The sequence below is a fragment of the Mus pahari genome, chromosome 8 (genome assembly GCF_900095145.1).
Source record: "Mus pahari chromosome 8, PAHARI_EIJ_v1.1, whole genome shotgun sequence".
In the NCBI taxonomy this organism is placed as follows: domain Eukaryota; kingdom Metazoa; phylum Chordata; class Mammalia; order Rodentia; family Muridae; genus Mus; species Mus pahari.
The window spans coordinates 76482308-76502990 of record NC_034597.1 but is presented as its reverse complement, the minus strand read 5'-3'; the positions used below and the strand labels follow the sequence as shown (position 1 = coordinate 76502990).

Here is a 20683-nt window from a genome sequence, read left to right as displayed (position 1 = left end):
CAGGTGTCCCCTTCAGTGAGTTAAGGTTGGTTCCTACAGGTGTCCCCTTCAGTGAGTTAAGGTTGGTTCCTACAGGTGTCCCCTTCAGTGAGTTAGGGTTGGTTCCTACAGGTATTCCCTTCAGTGAGTTACGGTTGGTTCCTAGCGGTATCCCCTTCAGTGAGTTACTCTACAAAATAACCTGAAATATCCAACTGTAAGGAGGATGACAGGTTTGATTTCTGCCAGCTGCAGTTTAGAAGTGACTACTTGAACAACTTCCATTTTTGAAGTTTCAGTCCTAGGTCTGCTGGCTCCTTGTATTTGGGCTGAAGGCAAGGCAGGCTCTCCTGGTGCTGTACGACATTGCTGGGAAAGTTGATCACTTCCTGGCATCCAGCAGAGAAAGATGGAAAGACTTAAGACATGATGCACCATTCAGAGATAGGCCTTAAGTAGTCTGCTCCTCCCTGGAGGCCCTATATTTTAATAGTCAATTGATCTGTGAACCGACCAGTGGGTTGATGTATCAAGGTTAGTACTCTCATGACAAGAGCAGCCAGGGGCCAGTGCTTCAGCACGTGAGCCTTATGGTGGTGGTGTGGTTTTTTTTTTTTTTTTTTTCCTAGCCAACATTGACCTAATTCAGGTAGCTCGCTCTCTCTCTCTCTCTCTCTCTCTCTCTCTCTCTCTCTCTCTCTCTCTCTCTCTCTCCCTTTCTCCCTTTCTCTCTCCTCAGCATGCTTACTTATGTATACAGTGGGGACAACACTAACAGTTATAAAGCGAGTACAGAGCCTACTGCACAGTACTTAATGTTCTAAGATCATCAAACTATGTACCTTTATCTTTCAGTGAAAACATCTGGTTCGCACTCATCTAGCTTTGCAGGCATTACTATGCACCCAAACACAAGTTTTATTATAGAGTTTTAATTTGTAATTTCTCAGTTTTAAGAATTTCCCATTGGAGTGCCTGAAACTATAACCAAAGATTTTTGTAGGTGTGTGTATGTGTGTGTGTGGGGGGGTTGTATGTGGTGAGTAGGTATGGACTTTTCTATAATTTAAAGCAATCTGCACGCAACATTTATGCTTGTCCTAGGTATACAGCTGAGTACGTTAGCTGTTGGATAGGCAAGCACTCCTGTATGTTATTAGAAGGTAGATTCCCATTTTACTCTGCTTTAGCTTGAAACATTTCTTTCTTTAAGTTTACGTTTTGGTTTTGACCCCAAATATCTTTTTCCAAAGTGCAGTTACACCGTCAAATAACCTTTAAATTCAGCTGGGCCCCTGCAACTCTTCCACCACTCAAAATTCATTTTTTGAGAGTTATTTGCAGGTTACATTCAAAACAAATTTGTCAACCTAGAGTTATTAAGGTATGCCATAAATTTAGAGTTAATGATTATAGCTACATACTTTAGAAACATGAGAAATTATGTTGACTCACATTCATATGTGAGTCTAAAGAATTGGTGTCTAACCTTACACATGTAGAAGAGCACTATACTATCTATGTGTAACCTTGCTCTCTTTGCTCAGAGAGGGTTCATTCTTATTATGCCTTACATCTTTTTTTTTTTTTTTAAGATTTATTTATTTATTATATGTAAGTACACTGTAGCTGTCTTCAGACACTCCAGAAGAGGGCGTCAGATCTTGTTATGGATGGTTATGAGCCACCATGTGGTTGCTGGGATTTGAACTCTGGACCTTCGGAAGAGCAGTCGGGTGCTCTTACCCACTGAGCCATCTCACCAGCCCTATGCCTTACATCTTACTATGACTCACTAGTGAGGCGTATTTGGCCTATAAATATGTCTCCTAATATCAACATAATAGCAGTTTCTTAGCAAATAACTTTTACAATACCAAACAATGAAGAAAATATTGAGGGCCTAGCACTTGCTTTGGCTGTTTTGAGCTTATAAAAAATTAACTCTGACTCTCAGGTAGCCACTGAGTAGATGGTGTGCTAGGTACTTGTCTCAGTAAGAACCAAGCTTTCTAGTGAGCATCTAAAGAAATAGCTATGAAAATGAATTTACCATCATTTTACAAAAGGTCTTGTTTCAGCCCATATGGAGTACGGGAGAGCTGTGGACACAGAGGTCTTTATTATATGGAATTGTCTATTTTAGGTGTGAGAATATGTGTACTGAACATAAACCACAGAAAGAAGATAGGATATGTGCATCACTTGGCTAGCTCTTAGTGAGCAAAACCCTGATATATGTGTGTAGCAGAATGTCATTAGGAGTCTTTTTATTGCTACATGTTTTAGGGTTTTTGTTTGCTTGGCTGGGTTTTGTTTTGTTTTTAAAGATGAGTAGTCTTCAGTGTTACCCCATGTCTTTAGGCTGTCTAGTCTAGGGTTCTTGGTCACCTAAGCAGTGTCAGGTATGGGTTCTATCTCATGGAGTGGATGTTAAGTCAAATCAGATATTGGTTGGTTCGTCCCACAAGCTTTGGGCCACCATTGCCCTAGCATATTTTGCATGCGACACACCATTATGGACCAAAGGGTTTCTGGCTGAGACAGTGCTTAGGTTTCCCTATTGGTCGTATGCAGAGTAGCTTCCTATACCAAAGACTGTTACATAGCGGTGAAGATACTCTGTAGGCACCAGCTGGGTATCTTTATGTTTATGAGTTGTATGAATGTTGTCTTCAGTAATTGGGGCATTGATGTCCATTTGTAGTGAGCACCCTATAGACTTGCAACAGTCTGTGTTGTTTGCAGGTCCCAATAGGACCCCTTTGGCCAACAAATCAATTAGATAGAATGTAATCCAGGTATCGAAATCTCCCTTTGGTTACAGGCGATGGTCAGCTGGAACTCTCTCACCCATTATTTGCAAATTTCATTTGCATCTCCTTCATCTATGGATGTATTTTAGGAAGTTTCCACTGCATTAGGTTTTCATGCTACCCCTCAAATTGCCCTTAAGTTTTGCTCTCTCTCCTCCACTTCATTTCCCTTATTCCACTCGACTCTTCCCTTGTAGTTCCCAATCCATCCCTAACTATCTTTTCTATTTCCACTTTCTAAGATCTGTGTGCTTCCCTCCTCCATAAGGAGCCACCTGATGGAGTGGGGAACTGGGATGAAGCCAAGAGTGGCGGAAGATGGTTTATGGGGAAGATATATAAAATCCACTGAAGATGTGGGAAGGGTGGATGGAGGAGGCAGTTTGCTGCAGAGCTGAGATTGAGACTGGGCCATTGGATTTGCAGGAAAGGAGCAAGAGTTGCAGATCTGTAATTAGCGTCCCTGCTTCCCTGACTGGGCCATTTATGCTTTGTACTTCCCCTGTGGGCCACTGAAAGGCAGTACCATCACCCTCCAGTATATGCATACAAAATTCTTGGTTAGCTAGAGGTATCATTTTAACTATTGATAACAACCATCCCTTCTGTGAGCTATTGGATTTAATTTTTGTCTTGTTTTTTTTTTTTTAATATCTGTTGATATAAAAGCTTTTCAAGTTCTCACATTTAAACATGATGTCCTGCCAGTTGGATTTGTCCCACAAATACAATTTTCACTCAGAGATCCTTCCTCCATTTAAGTCCCACATCCTTCTTGTAGAGAAGACCAATTTGTTCTTCACATAAAAGTAAAATTCCACTGCAGAAATATGTGCTCCCTGTTTAATGATGTGACTTTTAAAATCTCTATTTTGCATCATTCACTCTGCTTGCCTGTCAGCAAATATAAGCCTTTTCTCTGACAACATGATGTGGAAAACAAACAACAGAAACCTATATTTCAAGCATGTGATGTAGCCTAGAATATTAATTTTGATTTTCATTTAATGTTTGTACTGTAATATTGTAACAATTGTCTTTCATTGTAGACCTCATTGATTTCAGGAGTAAAATGCTGTTAAGATTTATTGGTGTCTGTCTTGTCCATTTGACTTTATTATTTTTAACTTCATAAAATATTCTACAGCGATGATTGCATTATGAAGGAAAAGCTAATTTTTTGACTCAGATTTGTTTCTAACCTAAAAAAAGTTTCTGTTCATGGAGGAACGTTAATTTAGTACAAATGTTTAATTTTTCCAGTGGTAATAATTTTTTAAACTTTTAATAATGAAATTATTTTCTTATGTTGTATCATGGTATATAAGTGTGAATGTGGCATTATTTAATAAATTGGTTAGGAAATGATAATCAAGGTTTAAGAGTGTTTGTTATGGATCATTTTTTTATTATAAAGATTACTTAAATGTACTTCCTAATCTTTTTTACTTAAAAAAGTATTAATATCTCATAGTATTAAGTCATGATATTTTTAAAAACTTACATTCATAGTTGCTTTAAGTTATAATGTGTATGTCGTGATTTAAGTTCTAGTCTAAAGCATCTTCATGACTATTGTTCTTGTTCTCGTCATGGTGACAGCATGCTTTACAAAAGGCTGACAGATGTTCATGAACTAGATAGTAAACCTTGTTTTACATTTTATTTCTCTTAATTTTATCAGAAAATGCTGATAAATTCAAAATTTATTCCTCCAACAAACATTTTAGGATCTACATATATGATATATTACTGAAGATACAGAAAGAAATAAAAAAAAGTTTTCCTTATTTTGTTTTGGATAGAAGGATAAAACTTTCATAAAAATTGTAATTAGAAGACCTGTTAGCACATTTAGTGACATAGATGAAGCTCAGTTCTGTTTTACTAATTGTAGAGACAGTCTCAAACAACTGTGAGGTGCAGGATTTGAAATCCTCTTTTACAGAATTCCCACCACTGGGGAACAAGCTGCATAAAGAGATGCCTTTATAGAGTGCTTCAGTTGCAAAGGCTGAGACACTTTATGACTCTAATGGTAGAAGCATTAGAGTGCACCTCCTGGTGGACTTGGTGAGGCTTGGCTTTTGGTATAAGGCCAAAGATAAGAGTGACTCAGGAGTGGAATGAGCAGCACAGGTAGAGGAGATGTATGACATGTATGGAATCAGGTACAAGGTGGATGGCAACCTATAGGAACAACAGAACTGTAAGTTATATTTTATATTTGAGCATACTTTATAAGAGATCATCACCTGTATTCTGCCAGGTTGTGTGTAGATCTTGGTTCAGATACTCAAATGTTATGTAACAGACATCTGGGAATTGGTGTGGAAATCTATATGCCAAGTGCAGAGATGGTGTTGGAGAAAAACAGGATCCTGGAGGGGCAAGGATGTTTACTTCGTCTGAGTGTAGGAGCGAGATGCCTATTGTATTTACTTGAATATTATCTATGACAGGGAAGGTTCAAAACTAGTAGCTTCGTGTACAGGTAACAACTTGTGGTGGTCCTGCCATTCCTCTGTAGATGAGCTGGTTGAGGACTGGCCTTTAGGTAACTGAGATGCGTATCTGGTTGAATCTTCACTAAAAGAGCCAATTTTATACCAGCTCTGTTTTTATTATGTTTATTCTGAGGAATGGCAAAGATTCATTTCTTAGTCCAGAAATGTGACAAAGTTGAAAGGTAAAAGCTAGGATGAGCTTCTAGGAATCCTCAGATTTATAACACATTCAGGACTGATAGCTGTCTGCACTTGGAACTGATATTGAAACCCACCCCCACGCCCAGCAGAGCTGAGACCCTTCCCTGTGCCTTAGGCTTGCTAGCCAGGCTCACTCCCCTGATCCCAGCCCCTGAACTGGCACCTGAAAGAGGCATCCTCTTGTGAGATTGAGCACTTGTTCTTGCTGTTCACTCTCTAGCTCATATACAGGTACGTCTGTGAATCAACACTTCTAGAGACTATACTGTTGAAAAGTCCCCTGTCTATTTCAAATTAGTCATGAAAAATCATCTTCGAGCCTCAAGGGTAAAAGTTTGTTTGAAGAAGAACAAAACTGTTTATAGAAATTTAGTAATTTAGTAATTACTGGACAAGAAACTGCCAGACTGACTCTTAAAACTCTTTAGTTTTACTCGTTCGATGGCTCCAACCATTAGACTGTATTTTATTAGCCTGGAATTTACACACTCCTTTTTCTCTTCCAAATGTGTTTTGGTCCTTACTTAAAAGCTAGCAGTGAGAGGTTGGTCAATTACATTTAAATTCACTTAACTACAATGTACGAGTAATGTAATCAGAGAGTGCAGCTGAAGCAGAAGAAATGGCTTAGTAGGATTTCTGTTTGTAGACACAAGCACATTTTTATAGGGTAGCTTAATTATTCTGGCTGGTGGCCTTAAATGTGCCCCCCTAAGAACCTCTAATGATTTGCTGGGAACAGAGTGACTTTCTTTACACTGACTTCCGCCCTGCCACAGTGTCCTGTTGACCTGCAGTGTAGTGGTCGTGGGGAACACCATGCCCTTCCTGTTTCTTAGATGTTGCCATCACTTATTTCAGCATGATTCATCATTGATTATTCACTTCTACAGATAAGAAAAACACAATATATTCCCCCACTCCCAAAAAGGCTTCATCCTATGCTAGACAATTTAATATCTTATGAAAAGTCAGTGAGATAAGAATTTGAGGTGGCATACTTCTTTTTTCCGTGATGTTGAAATTGAACATAAAAGAAGTTGATTTACACCACAAGAAAGCAGTCCCCAATGCACTGTACAGGATGGTTACAGAAGCCTTCTGTCCAATATGGGCTAGTGTTCCAATGTATTAAATATATGAGAAAAGGATGCGGACTTTACCATCCCCTCCCTCCTTGTCCTCAAGGGAGAGGAATGAGAGGCTGTCAAGCTTGAGTTAGGTATCCATGGCCAGTGATTTAATTACCATTTCCTTGAGTATTCCAATAAAGACTGAAGCGAAGCTTTAAGGGAGCTTCCTGGTTTGTGAGCCTAGAGATTTCTGGAAGGCGTGTGGCTAGCCTAAAGAGAGCAGGGAGCTCTGCCAGATCACCTGTCCTCTGTAGTTGGCTTCTCCTTACTGGGCTGTTCATTCGTGGTGTCCATTTTAATAGCACTACAGCTGTCAGGATTGTGATTTCCCAAGTTCATGAGCCACCCTAATGAACTTTGGAGCTTTAGGGAAGGGCTTGTAAATTGTAGGAACTCGAGTTGTAAAGAGTTAAGAGACTCAGTTGGTGTTGGAAAAGTCTGTGTGGTACAAGAAAACAACCACCAAAGTACTAGCAACCCACCTGTACCAGCTCCAGCCGTTCTCTCGGTGTGCGTCTTGTGCCTTTTGTTTCCCAAGTGTGTTCTCCACAAACTCAGAGTTGTTGATTTCTGGTGTCAGGAACCATTTTCTTCATTCTTTCTTTGCACATTTTACAGGTGGTTGAGGAACTTTTATACTTACAGAATCTTTGGCACCCCCTTATTAAACAAAGGTTCAAACCTACATAAACACATATTTCATTAAGTAAATATGCATTCAGTCAAGCTGCAGGCTTGTGTCTACTTTGTGTTATAGGTTAGGCATATTTCCCAACATGTCCCTGGTGTCTTTTGATTTATGAGGGTCCCCACACTATTTGTTGTTGTCCTTGATTTTTCCCTATATTTTAGGCATGTGTTTTTGTATTCAATAGTACGATATTGCTTTAGATGTTCTTTATGAAAAAGTAACATTGCACTTTTTATTGTTTATGCTTTTCTTGATACTAAGCCTCTGTTTCCTCATTTTGTAAATTCAGAAAATTAATGATACCTAGATTATGATGTGAGAGAGGCAGGCATATATCAATACTCAGCAAAGGTAATGTCATCATTGATACTGTTGTTTTATAGCAACTACTGCCATGAGTTACTACTTTACTGCTGTAGTCATAAAATATAATTCATAGCACAAAGTTGGTACAGGACTTTAAACTTTCCTGACCACTTATTTAGTTAATAAAAAATAATTTGTTTTTTTAAATCTTTACATAATAGCATTTTCAAAGTATAAAAACAACTGAGCCACCAGTGAGATTTCTTGAATAATTATAAAACACATGCTAATGACATATTAGAAAAGAGACCAAATAGACGAGGAGAACAAAAGGTATCTTTTCCATAATTCAGAGAGAAAGTGTAAGAAGTAGCAAAATAAGCACTTGGAAGTAAAAGAAGTAAAGGAAGCCTTGTAGATGTGATCGAGGAGAAGCCATGGTTGCGGACACATTGATGAGCAGACATAAGATGACCCATTACCAATGGAGCAGTGTCCAGCAGCATGCTGGTTGGCAACAAGAATGAACCTCCATTATTACATTAGCTGCTGTCATAGTGGAAGGATTCCATGCAAACCTCTGTCTCTGTTACCTTCTCGTTTACTTTGAAATTGGTAGGTAAAGCTGAGCTCACAGCCTCCTGTAACCTAAGCATAGACTGTTTCTCTAGGTGCTGTCCTTAGCCCTATCTCATTTTGAAAAGCCTGCATAGGATATACACCAGAAATTTAAAAGAGAAAAGAAGACATATCATTTAGGAAAATGTACATGAACATAAATTAAGAATGATTTCCCCATGGTCTGAGCTATAATATCATTCTTCTGACAACTGTTACATGTAACCTCAGTCTTATAACTCAGTAATTGTGGTATTCAACAGTTAGATTGTTAATTAGAATTATATGTTAAGATTTTGTTAAAAGGTATTGATGTGATTGTTGTTTGGTATACAACTATATAAAAACAATACCATTTCATATTTTTTACATTTTTCATTTTTTGCTGTTTCATTTTTTTCAAGAACATAAACCATTACTATTGGGGTTTGTTGTAATGTTTGTTTATTTGTTTGTTTTAAACCATGTTCCTGGGCATTTTGATTGCTTCACTGGATATCTCCACACTTATAGGTAAAACTTGTACTCATTCTTCACAAATAAGGCAATGTTAGAAAATGAAAGGATACTTAGAATTATTGTATTTAATTTTAAGATATCATTTATAATTAATATATAATTTAATAGGATTTTTTATTAAAATTTATCTGAACTTAAAGCAAATCAATATTTAAAAGTCATTTTGAGGGTACTCCTCCTTCCTTATGGAATAGTTACCTCGTATCTTATTCATGTAAAAGTGAAGGAGTCTGTAGAGGGTTGACTGTTTACCCTTTGCAGCAAGGCCAGTTCTTCCCAGTGGCTCAGCTGTCATGGTTACTATGGGTGGTTCATGTGCACTGACTGGGAGGCCATTCAGTTCAAAGATGGAGCCTGTCGGTGATTAGATAGTGCTCAGGTACTGGTAAAGATGTCTTTGTGATCTAAAATGCCATTTCTGGCCTCGTCCTCCGTACGAGAGACTAGTCTGTCCAACACAGAGATTTTGGCACATCCTTCCCAGCTCTTCACCAGTTCTTTCCAGAGATTTGTTGGGGAAAATGAAACAATTGTATTTGAGTTCATTATTTCAGTGAACTGTCTTTGCTCTTTCTTATGTGACTAGATTATTCTGTTGTGCTTGTAGTGATTAGGATGTCTACTTTTAACCAATTGCTTCTTAAGTGTGGTTGGCTTATGTAGGAACTTCCTGTATTTCTCTCTATTTCATAAAGAATCCATTGTCTGATTTCCTTCATATCTGGATTTAAAATTCAAAAGGTTAAAAATTAAATTTGATGGAACAGAATGTTTTAGAATTCATTTTCCCACTATGAGGTTTTTTTTTTTTTAACAAATGTTTTGTTGCTAGATTGTTGTACCTTTTATATATTATAATTTTGTCCTTTCAAGACATTTAATATGCTCTCTTCTAGTCTCTGTAGAAATGCTGGAAAAGAACTTGAAGCAGATGGGAAGGCAGCTTCAACAGCTTGAGAAGAATTTGGAAACCTTTCCCCCTCCTGAGGACTTGCATGACAAGTTTGTGATAAAGATGTCCATATCCTTTTGATATCTAAATAAGTTCGTTGTCAATGGATCTACAATTTCATATTGTTTTAAGAAACCTTTTATAACTAACATACATTACATAGTGTCATATCATTAAAAGTTTAACTTGTATCTTTCAGGTAAACTAACCAGGGTGTTTTTTATCATAAATAATACACCAAATATTTCTATGTCTTTTCACCTTCCGTCTTCTTGAATAATAGAATGTTTATTCAATTTGCTCCTTCTGTTTGCCTAATTCCATCTGATAAAGATATTAACACTTAGTTTGAGGAAGTTTGAATCTAATGTCGTGAAATGTGACTTAGCTACATTTGAACTATTTCAGGAATCATATATAGACTATAAAATCCGAACATGACTGACTACTCAAGAATTGATTTACACTAGAAATTAACTCTGATTCCACATAATTTAATGTCTCCGTTAGAAGACTCTGCCATTCCAACCTATAAAAAGGAGCTTGTCGTAATTACTGCTTGTGTGTGTTTCCTTCCAACTCAAAGTGAAATCAAAAGTAATGTATGTAAATCGGTAGCATGGAGGCTGTGTCTTACTAGATTTATACTTTGTATTCACTTGTCTTTGTCATCAGCGACTTTGCCGCTTAGTCTCTAATTAGTAAGTGAAGTAATGAACATCTCTATTTCCTGAAGCTAATGTTGAGGTGCTGTGCAGACCACTGTATGAAATCAGCAACGGGTATGTTTTTCATTATAATGAAGCATTGTCATGTGCATTATTAAAATCCCATATGGATATCTGAATTTTATATGAAAGGACAACCCAGTTGTAAAATGAGGAGTTATAAATAGACTCCCCTAATACTTTAAACTGATGTACTTGAAGTAATAGGACTTCCCCTTTTTACTTCTCCCTTGACATTTAGTGAATCAGAAAATTATTATTTGGTTTGTCATAGACTTTATTGTATGTGCTTTCAACCTAATTGTGAATTAGTTCAATTTTATCTTCCTTCTCTATCTTTGTCAGGAAATATCATAAAAATGCACTCAGTAGCAATCAGTTAGGGGTAATGTGTTTGTCTCCTCTTGACTCTCATCACCTACCCAGCTGCTTTCTAAAGAGGTTGTCTCTTGGTAAGGATTTATTTTCCTTTCTCTTTTTTTAGACTAAAAATTGAGTAAATATCCATCAGAAGTATAGATTTTCATCACCCTTTCAACTGACAAATTATGCATTTTACTATATGTATATTGCAGTTAGGTTTTTATAATTATACTTGAATTTGAGTTATTTTTATCATGTTATGACAATCATATGTGACTACTGTTTTTGTTGTTGTCGTTGTTACTTTTTGCTTTGTTTTCTTTTTTTAACCCTGAAGTATTGTTAACTGAAATTATTGGGTTTTGTTTGTTACAGATATAAAAAGCATCTTATAAAAATTTTGATCCCATGTAGCTTTTGGTCATACACTGTGAGTGGCTAATTAGGAAGCTTGGGTTTCTCAAACTAGCACGAATTCCTAAAATCATGCTCCACAGATGGTCTCAGGACATCCCCCTGCCTGTATTCATATGACAAAGTACTGAATGCTGTCGGCTTCCGGAAAGGTGTGCAGCTCATAAAACACAGACAGCAGGAAATCAGAACCAGGAAGGATGAGGCTTTGCTGGAAACAGTTTTTCATTCTGAGTAAAATTACACTCCACGGACAGGAGAGCTACCATATCCTGTCGCTAAATATCACAACCTAGAAGCCTCTAATGAACTGATTAGCATTCACGTGTCTCTTGGAAGTCAGATATATGAACAGTTGGTGCACTTTGCTATTGACAAAGCTTATAATCATAAATATTCTCTGCCAAGATTAGACTGTACTCGTTTGCTTTTCATCTTAGTTAGACATACTAGTTTTGAAGTAATTAAATTCATTCGTTGCAAGACTTTGTTTACTTTAATTAGGACTGACAAGTCAAATTTTGAATATTAAATGAATTTATACAGATCTTATTAAAATGGCAAATTGTGAGCTTTCAGGATCTTAGAAAATGGAAGGGTTTAGAAGCAGAAATGCACAATGAATTAAAATGCACTAAATTTTTTTATTTGCACTCAAACTTTGTTGATGCTTTATAATTAAATTCTCATGAGTTGAAGCCTATAGCAAAACTTTAGTTCTTCAACCAATTCTGGAGGAGTATTGTATATTATTTAATTTGTAAAAAATGTATCTTTATATGTAAATATTCACTTTGAACAATTATGATTCAATAAGGTATTAGACAATCTACTAATTGAAGTGTTTTAAAGAAACAGATTGTCTTAGGGTTTCACTTGCTGTGAAAAAACACCGTGGCCAAAAACCACCTTGGGGATGAAAGGGTTTATTTGCCCTACACTTTCAGATCACAATCCATCATTGGTGAAAGTCAGAATAGGAGCTCAATCAGGGCAGGATCCTGGAGGCAGGAGCTGATGCAGAAGTGATGGAGGGATGCTTCTTACTGGCTGGCTCTCCCTGGCTTGCTCAACCTGCTTTCTTATAGAATCCAGGACCACCAGGCCAGTAATCTAAACACTCACAGTAGCGTGGGCCCTTCCCAATCAATTACTAATTATGGGATGTTGGGTCATTGAGTAGATGGATTTTGTTTTGTTGAATTTGTCTTGTGTGGCCACTATCTCTTTGTAATTTCTCTTTAATTTTTTCTTTATTTTTCTCATTTATTTATAATGACTTTTAAAGACAAATTCAATATGCTACTACTGGATCTGTTTGAATCCAGTTTACATTGACCTTTCCCTTTCTCCACTACCCAACAGCTTACTGTTTGTTGTCTTACAGATAATGACCTAGATCTCTTAGCCGGGATTATTCCCTTTCTTGTCTCAGTTAGCCTCTGCCTCCCTGTGTAACCAAAGAAATGTTAATTTGACTCATGTTGATTATTATGGGATGTTCTCACCTTTTTATACTTGTCTGTCTCCACATTGTATAGTTAATATACATTGCATGACCACAGAACCTTAGCCTATTTTGTTAAATTCTGTTCTGTCTAAGACCTACGGGTACAGGGAACTTTAGAGTATTTCTCGAAATGGAAGTCTAGGTCCAGGGGTTGTCAAATACATTAGATATATGGATCTCACTGAAGTTGATCCTTGAACACTATGAACCGATTGTGCCTCTTCCTCCCTCCCTCCCTCCCCCCCCCCCCCCCGTGTGTGTGTTTAGCATGTATGCACACACCTATGTGCGTGAACAGGTCTTTGTGCATCTGGAAGCTAGTGATCGCTTTCTGGTATCTTCCTCTGGCTCATGTTAAGAGACAGGGTCTCTTCCTAAACTGAGAGCTCACGCATCTGACTAGGCCACTTAGTCAGTGAGGTACAGGTACAAACCCGTGCTGCCTCCCGGCCCTGAAATTATAGCTCTGTGCCACTTGACCTGACTTTTCCATGGGTTTAGGGATCCCCACTCAAGGATGTCCTCATCTTTGCCCAGCAGTCACTTTGCCAGCTGTTTCCGGAGGGTGCAAGCAGTGTGACCCCGATGATGGCAATGTCGTAATAGTGAACGCCTAAGTATGACTGTAGCTGTGGAGGAAGCTGGCTGTCAACAGTCGTGGTAGACAAGAACTACAGTACAAGTTGTGTTTTAGCTCTGATTACTGGTTTTGAGATCATGTGAACACAGATCTGCAGCTCATGTATCTTCTGAATAGTACAACAATAGTGATTCACGCGGAAAGAAATAGATTTCTTAAAACATAAGGTAGAAGTAATGTGTGTGGCAGTAAATTTGCACTGTTTCAAAAGTTTATTTTGTTGCATATTGCCTGTTTTTCTGAACGAATAGAGAGCTAGATGTTAGGAAAAATGATGCAGCTCAACCATTACTGACATACACATTTACTTTCTCTTTCCTTCCCTCCTCCTTCCCTCCCTTCTTCCTTTCTTCCTTCATTTCTTTGCTTTCTTTTAAACCCAGACTAGCCTCAGACCTGTGGTATTAAGCCTGCCTAAGTCTACCATGCACTAAGTTACACATGTGCCAGGCGCACACATTTTGTTGAAGTGGAGTTTAGGAGTGGAAACAAGAGTGTCTAGTTTGGGTTGTTCTTTGAGATGGTGATAATTATTCTTCCACTGTCCTTAGAGAGGCACTCTGAGCATTTAAGTGGTATGCCTTATTCACATAAGCAGTTACTCTGCTCCATCAGACAGTCGTTTCAGACTTGTAAGGATTAGTTTGGCTATTTGCACTGCTAGCTTTACTATTTGGATAATTCCTGTTACTCAAAAGCTCTCCTTCATTTTCTTTTGGAGATAATGGCTTTATTCATAATAATGATAAGAAAATTAACTTAAAAACCTCCTGGCTGTTAGGACAAACCCATGTCATTTCCGTGGCTCTGGCTCTTCATCATCCTTCCCATCCCATCTTTCAGTGTAATTGCACTGTTTTCTAAGTGTATGCACATGCACTGCTGATGTTTCCTTATTTGTGGTCTTACCTCAAAACCTACACAGCACCATTGTTTTATTTTACACTCTTTGACAAATGAATTCTTAACAATGTGCATTTCTCCACATGTTGGGAGAAATTTAGTAATATTTGTGCATTGCCTATTGTTAAAACTCAGCCTTGTAAGCAGTGATCTGGGCAGAAAACAACAGGTATGGAATCCCCCAAGAGACCCTCAGCCAAGCAGTTTCTTCTTAAATCATTAAATCTCAACTATATATCCACGTGCATGTGTGCACACAGTTTTGTGCATAGAATATCCGTGACATTTCACACGATTCTTTAGGAGACCCTTCCGACCAAGGTTGAAACAAAATATTGGTACAAGTGTCTTTAGGCTGTCTGATTCATCCACAAGAGTCTTTCTTCAGAATATGGTGGTGATTTTATATCATATTGTCTTAGTAGTTTTTTTTTAATTGAAATTAAGGACAGCCTATTGTCTGTTTTCAAAATATTTTCTATTACCAGTGAGATACAATTCTGATATTACTATATTGTCTTTCAGAGTGGTTTGATTTATATTATCATAAATTTGTGTGAAAAAAATTCCAAATGTCTATCTCCACATTTGCCTACTTTGTTTTCTGTATCCAAGGATAAATTTTCGTCAAGTAATATGTATGAGAAATTATGTAAGAGTATTTTTAGAAAAGAATTTAAAGCATCAATTTACTATCCTGCTCTTAAAATCTTTGGCTTATACTAAGTGACCAGGAACACTATCAGGTGTTCATGTATATTCCCAAATGCCTGATCACTTTTCTAGGCAAGTTGGTAGAACTGTCTCCACACTGTGTGCTCTAGGTGACCCTGCTTCTTCAATGTTTGAGATAAGGCTGTTGAGGCAGGGAGGAGGAGGCCTGGTGTACAAGCACAGGTTGTACAGGTGCTGTGCATTGACCTTAAGTTGTTCAATTCAACTGCTTTTCTCTGTGCCCATATTCCTCAGGGTATTCTAACTGCTGAGTCTTAGCAGCTGAACTCGAGTCATTTACTTCACAAGCTGCATGGCATAGATTATTACTATGATAAATTGGAAAAACATTCTTGAGCTGAACTATGAAAGACAGATATTAAATATATAAATATGTATTTGGCTATTTGCCAGAATTAAGTTGACATTCAATAACAGTTTCTCTGCTTTGTGCCATAGAGAAGACTCTCTGATAGCCATTTTTGAGTTTGGAAGATGGAAGATAAAAAACTAGAATCAAATAGGGAGCCAGAAATGTTTTCATATAAAGCATTGCTTTGCAAATTTCAAAACTCCTTAACTTAGTATATACAGCTTCGTTATTGGTGCGAAAGAGCAGTATGAAAAACTCTCCACGCTCCTGGACAGCATGGCACAATTGTCCCAGAGCGTAATGGGCTACTATGCTGTCGACATGAAGAAGGTTTCCGTGGAAGAGTTTTTTAATGATCTGAACAACTTCAGAACTTCATTTATGGTACGTGAAAATTCTACCTTTGTTTTCTGAAAAGTGCCCTTGCAATTGTTCTTTCCCATTCTCTCTGTAACTGTGATATTTAATTCTCTTCTCGCTTTTTCTAGTGAAACCTGTCTTTTCTGATGGTGCAGATCAGCTTTAAATTTTTCAAATTTTTTTGAAAAATACGTAGTTTGTTCTCTTTTGGGCCTTTTAAAACATGAAACTGTAATCAGAAATTTTGATTGAAAAAGTGACAAATTCTGAAGTCTTTCATAAAGGCCCCCTTCTGGCTGATTACAGGGCACACTTATAATAAGTTTTTGGCTATGAGTTTGCTTCTTTATGCTTAAGATGAATTTGTATTTTGTGGTATAATTTTACCAAATTCCGTGCAGCTCCTATGAAGCTTCCCCCTCCTGTTTTAATGCATTGTACAATAAGCCCCCTGCCGTCTCCCTTTGAGTAGGTTTTACATTCTTACAGTTTTCTTCAGACACTTTAATAGGGAGGTCAGGTCTTTGAGGTAGAATCCTTTCATTTAGGTATTAAAGAGATCTTTTGAAAAGTATTAGCTGATTAGATGGGGGGAAAACGCCACACACACACACACACACACACACATACACACATACACACACACACACATTAAAGTGAGAAGGTATTGTTGCTTCCCTTGGGAGACAGGGGATACTGTATTGCAAGGGGAAAAATTGTTATTCTTAATAAGTGGGGAAATCATGTTTTTATTTCAGCACACATTTTGTGAGGATTAAAAAGTTTTGAAGTATAAAGAAAAAGGAGATTGAGTGTAGAGCGCTGCTTTTTCATCTCAAGCAAACTTTGTTGCTAACTTTGCTGGACTCGGTTATAATCACTTAAAAATGATTTGATGAGCCTTTAAGGAAAACCCTCCATTTATTTACTAACACTTTTCATTCTGTTTTCTCCAAACATTTAGGGGTCCTTTCTATTGTATTCGTTAATGGCTGTGTACTCACCTTGTCTTCTTGTGATGCATATATGTATCACTTCCTGTATAATGCATTGTGTTGAATGAGTATAATGTATAATGAGTGTTGAATTATCTAATGACTTATGAGTCACCATTGTTCATAGAAATAAATTTTAAAACATTTCACTTTGAGAAAGGTGGACTTAGATTCCAGAATGACATTAGCAGTACATTATTTGCTTGCATTGATCAATTGTGCACATAAGTGATGAAGGTTTATTTCCCCCTATGAGAGGCAGGATAGTAGCAGGTCCTTGGTCCTTCCCACTGCGGAGCTGGCAGGCTTCCTTGGAGCTTTCTCTGTTTCAGGCCACTCTGCCACCCCTGTTCAGTGGCTAACATGCTGTCCTCTACTTAGCTCCAGCCCTGTCCACTCACAGTCCGTGTGCTCATTCTGCTAAAGTTAGAGCCTGTCTGATTCACCCTTATGTGTCTAATACAACCTGTCACTTCAGTTGGTTAACTTTGGGATATCCCATGACCAGTGGATGCCATGCTTTAATGGCTAATGTATTCATTGCCAACCACTTTCCACATTCCATCTTCACTTATTTAAACTTCACCACAACCAATATCTATACTCAGCACTGTTAGCCCATCATTCTATAGCTAGCCAGAAGCTAGTGTGCTGATCTACACTGTCTGGCTCCATATTTGTACCATATAGGCTGAATTGTGAGAACTATTAAGTATGTGGTACCTACAACACTTTCAAGTGGTACTAAATTGATAGCTAGCCTCTCCTTCCAAAATACAAGTCATGAGCAATTTCACTTATAGAAGTAATTTAATTTGTAATGAATTTATGTGAGCCATTTTTGAAATACCTCTGCTTTTGAAGTGAAACAATTAAAAGCTATCCCTGTAGTATACTGTTGACCAACTTAGATCATTTCTCCTAAGTATTACTACAGTTGCAACTGAGTCATGTAGATATTATCCTTCAGGTTTATATTTCTGCTCCATAAGAGCCTTGTTATGATAGCTAAAGAGGCAACATCTGTTACAGATTGCTGCCGCAAGCCATGTAGACCAAGAGGAGAAATTTTCAAGATCTTGTAGCTTCTGTGAAGAGCAGCTGTTCATTTGACAGTGCTTTAACTCACCCAGTTTAGACCAAGAGTTCTCATATGGGAGTTAAGGTTTTTTTGCTGTCCTTTTTTTCCACAACAAGGCTCTGTGCTTACTGGGCACCAGTCTGTTTAGAGCTACTGTTCCAGCTTTTCCAGAAATGAGGGCTAAGGTAAGGAGAGATGTAATTTTGTTCGGTCTTACTTGTTGTTAGCATCAACAAGAGGAGAAAACCGCAAACCCATCAGTGCTTGAGCTCTCGCTTCTCTCTAGGCTCTGTGTACTTCCTGGTTACACTAAGTCCCAGTGAATCTTCACAGTGCTTTGTGAGCTCCATCCTTCCATGTAGAGGGAGCTGAGGTGAGGCCCAGACTTTTAGAAAAAGGGCTTCAGCTTTGAGAGGAACTACCTGTGATTCCTGTTTTATAAATTGTATATGACTCGTTGTGTGAGGCATAGGGGAGGCTATGGAACCTGTGTAGGTGTCAAAGAACAACTTGGGGAGAGGTCAGTTCTCCCCTTCCACTACATGGGTCCTGAGGATGCAACTCAGGTCATGCAACAAGCAAGCCTGTGCCTCCTGGAGCAACTCACTCCCTGAATCCTGCACTTTCAATGGCTTACAGCACCCTGCTGTTTAGTTTGTAAGGAAGTTGAAGTAATGACTTAGGGTTTGAGAGGTGTTGGTGGTGGTGTTGTGGTTTTGCCTTCTTTTGACAACTTATTAAATAGAGCACACAGAATGCTTCATTTCTTTATACTTAACTCTTTTGACCCATGGCTTCATGGTGGAAGATATATTTGCATGACTGTTTTGCTTCCAGAATATAAAATGTAAGTTTGAGGACAGTGACCTTGAAGCCTGGCTGGAAGAGGGAGAAAATGAAGATGGGTGGGGAATCTGCCTTTCTGCAATGTTTCTGTAGGACTGGGTCAAGCATAAAGGTTGGATTGGAGGTGCTGGGTGAACTGTGAGCTCTGCCAGTTGTTGATCTGGCATGCATCAACCTTGCACCAAGTGGTGCTCAGGCCCTCTTACTCGAATGCATTAGAGCTCCTCATCCTGTGATGCCTGTGAGTAGTTTTAGGTTCACTCTTCATGGGCTCCTATTAAACTGTCTGTTACTAGGAGGTGATACTGGTGACCTGATAGCCTTCCTTATCTTATTCAACAGCAGAATCATATTCTTGCTTGCCAGTGATTTTCTTTTGTCCTTGTCAGTGTAGTCTTGCAATGGAATGTGTCCAGCCCACTGTGTATCCTAGAAGAAAGAGATCTGTGCCCTGCTTTTATTCACCTGGTCTGGACTGCAGGATTTTCTCTTTAATGCTTTCATTACCCTGATGTTGCTTCCTTTTCAGTGAAAACGCCTTTGCTCTTACTTCTCCTTCCTCAAAATTATTAGCGCATTTCAACCCTTTACACACACACAAGCAGTGTCTTCTGAGTCTTTACGTATTTTGTTGAATNCCTCATTTAGAAAAGATTCTTTTGCACCTTCTCTTTTGCCCTTTTGTTGTGTCTTTTACGTAAAAGCTTTCAGACAAATTATACATGCTAAAAAATCTGTTATTTAGTGTTTCCAACATACTTGAGGACTATGAATTCTTTAATTGTTCAGTGTCAGATAATTCATACGGAGTAGTTTTGTGTGTGTGTGTGTGTGTGTGTGTGTGTGTGTGTAGCTTTTGAGCACAAGTGATTCCTGAGCACAGGAAAGTTTTTCTCTGAGCTTGCACTGCACTTAACATCCATTTCGAATTCTTAGTGTGTAAGACCCTGAGATCTGAGATTCCACTTGTGGCTAGGACTTCAAAGGCATCCAGAAGCAGACATTGCCTTGTCGTTATTACCACTGAGTACTCCAAGTTAGGGAAGTGTTATACTTTGCCCTTTCCCTATTTATGTATGTCTGCAGATGTGCCAGATTCTGAAGTTTGTGTTTGCTAGTTCATGAAACCCGTTTGGGTAAAAACCTTAGTGGTAAAGCACTTGCCTAATGCATTAAAGGGCCTGTGTTAAGTCTGCAGCGCTGGGAAGAAAAGAACACACAAAACCCATTATGCTTCTTCCTTTATCTCCCATGCATATATAAAATTCCTCTTTGCATTGTATGTGGTGGCAGTCTGAAGATTGAGTGGTTTCTTCATAAGTGCTTAGTGAATTCTTCATCATATAGACTTTACCCTCACCGTTTTGTCTGCTGTTGTGAAATTGAGCTGTTGGTTTCACAAATACGAAGGGGTTGGTGGTCATGAGCAGACCCTAGCATCTAGTACCAGTCATTGAAATGTGTCCTTGTAGCTTATTCGTGACAGTAACTTGCAAGGTAGTTAACCTTCCTTAACCAAATGCACATGTAACCATACAAGCTAGCTCTGTGCGAACAACCAGTACGGTCGCCTGGTTCTCTGTAACAGTTTAGGAACTGTAGGTATCCCCTCCTTTTTCCACATTCTGAGCAGAGTAGACACCCAGTTTGTGCTTAGCTCTGGCATTAGGTTATTTCTACAGGTTATGACTTAGGTTTCATCCAATTAAGATTTGACATTCACAGTTTTGGCAAACATTAATTTAGTTGATTTTTTTGTTTATGTAATTGAATATATAATTTATATAATATAATTTATATAATTAAATTATAATTTATATAATATATAATGTTTATATAATTGGTTTTATATATATATATATATATATATATATATATATATATAAAAAACCAATAACAAAGCGAGAATATCTCCTAAAATTATTCTGTATCTTGTAGTCAATTAAAATTTGCTTTTCTCTTGAAGTCTCAGTCTAAGGGATTATACTATCATCTCAACTACTACTACCCCATCATCCAATGAGAAGGCATTTT

At 38.0% G+C, this 20683-nt stretch overlaps 1 protein-coding gene across 1 annotated transcript in view; it reads left to right on the top strand.

Moving 5' to 3' along the window:
* The window catches only part of Diaph3 (diaphanous related formin 3), a 454769-nt gene that overhangs the window by 269038 nt on the left and 165048 nt on the right, over positions 1 to 20683 (top strand). Inside the window, exons 23-24 of the mRNA XM_021202828.2 lie at positions 9667 to 9791; positions 15587 to 15751. Of these exons, the coding sequence (XP_021058487.1) occupies positions 9667 to 9791; positions 15587 to 15751 (290 nt within the window). The remainder of the gene's footprint in view (positions 1 to 9666; positions 9792 to 15586; positions 15752 to 20683) is intronic.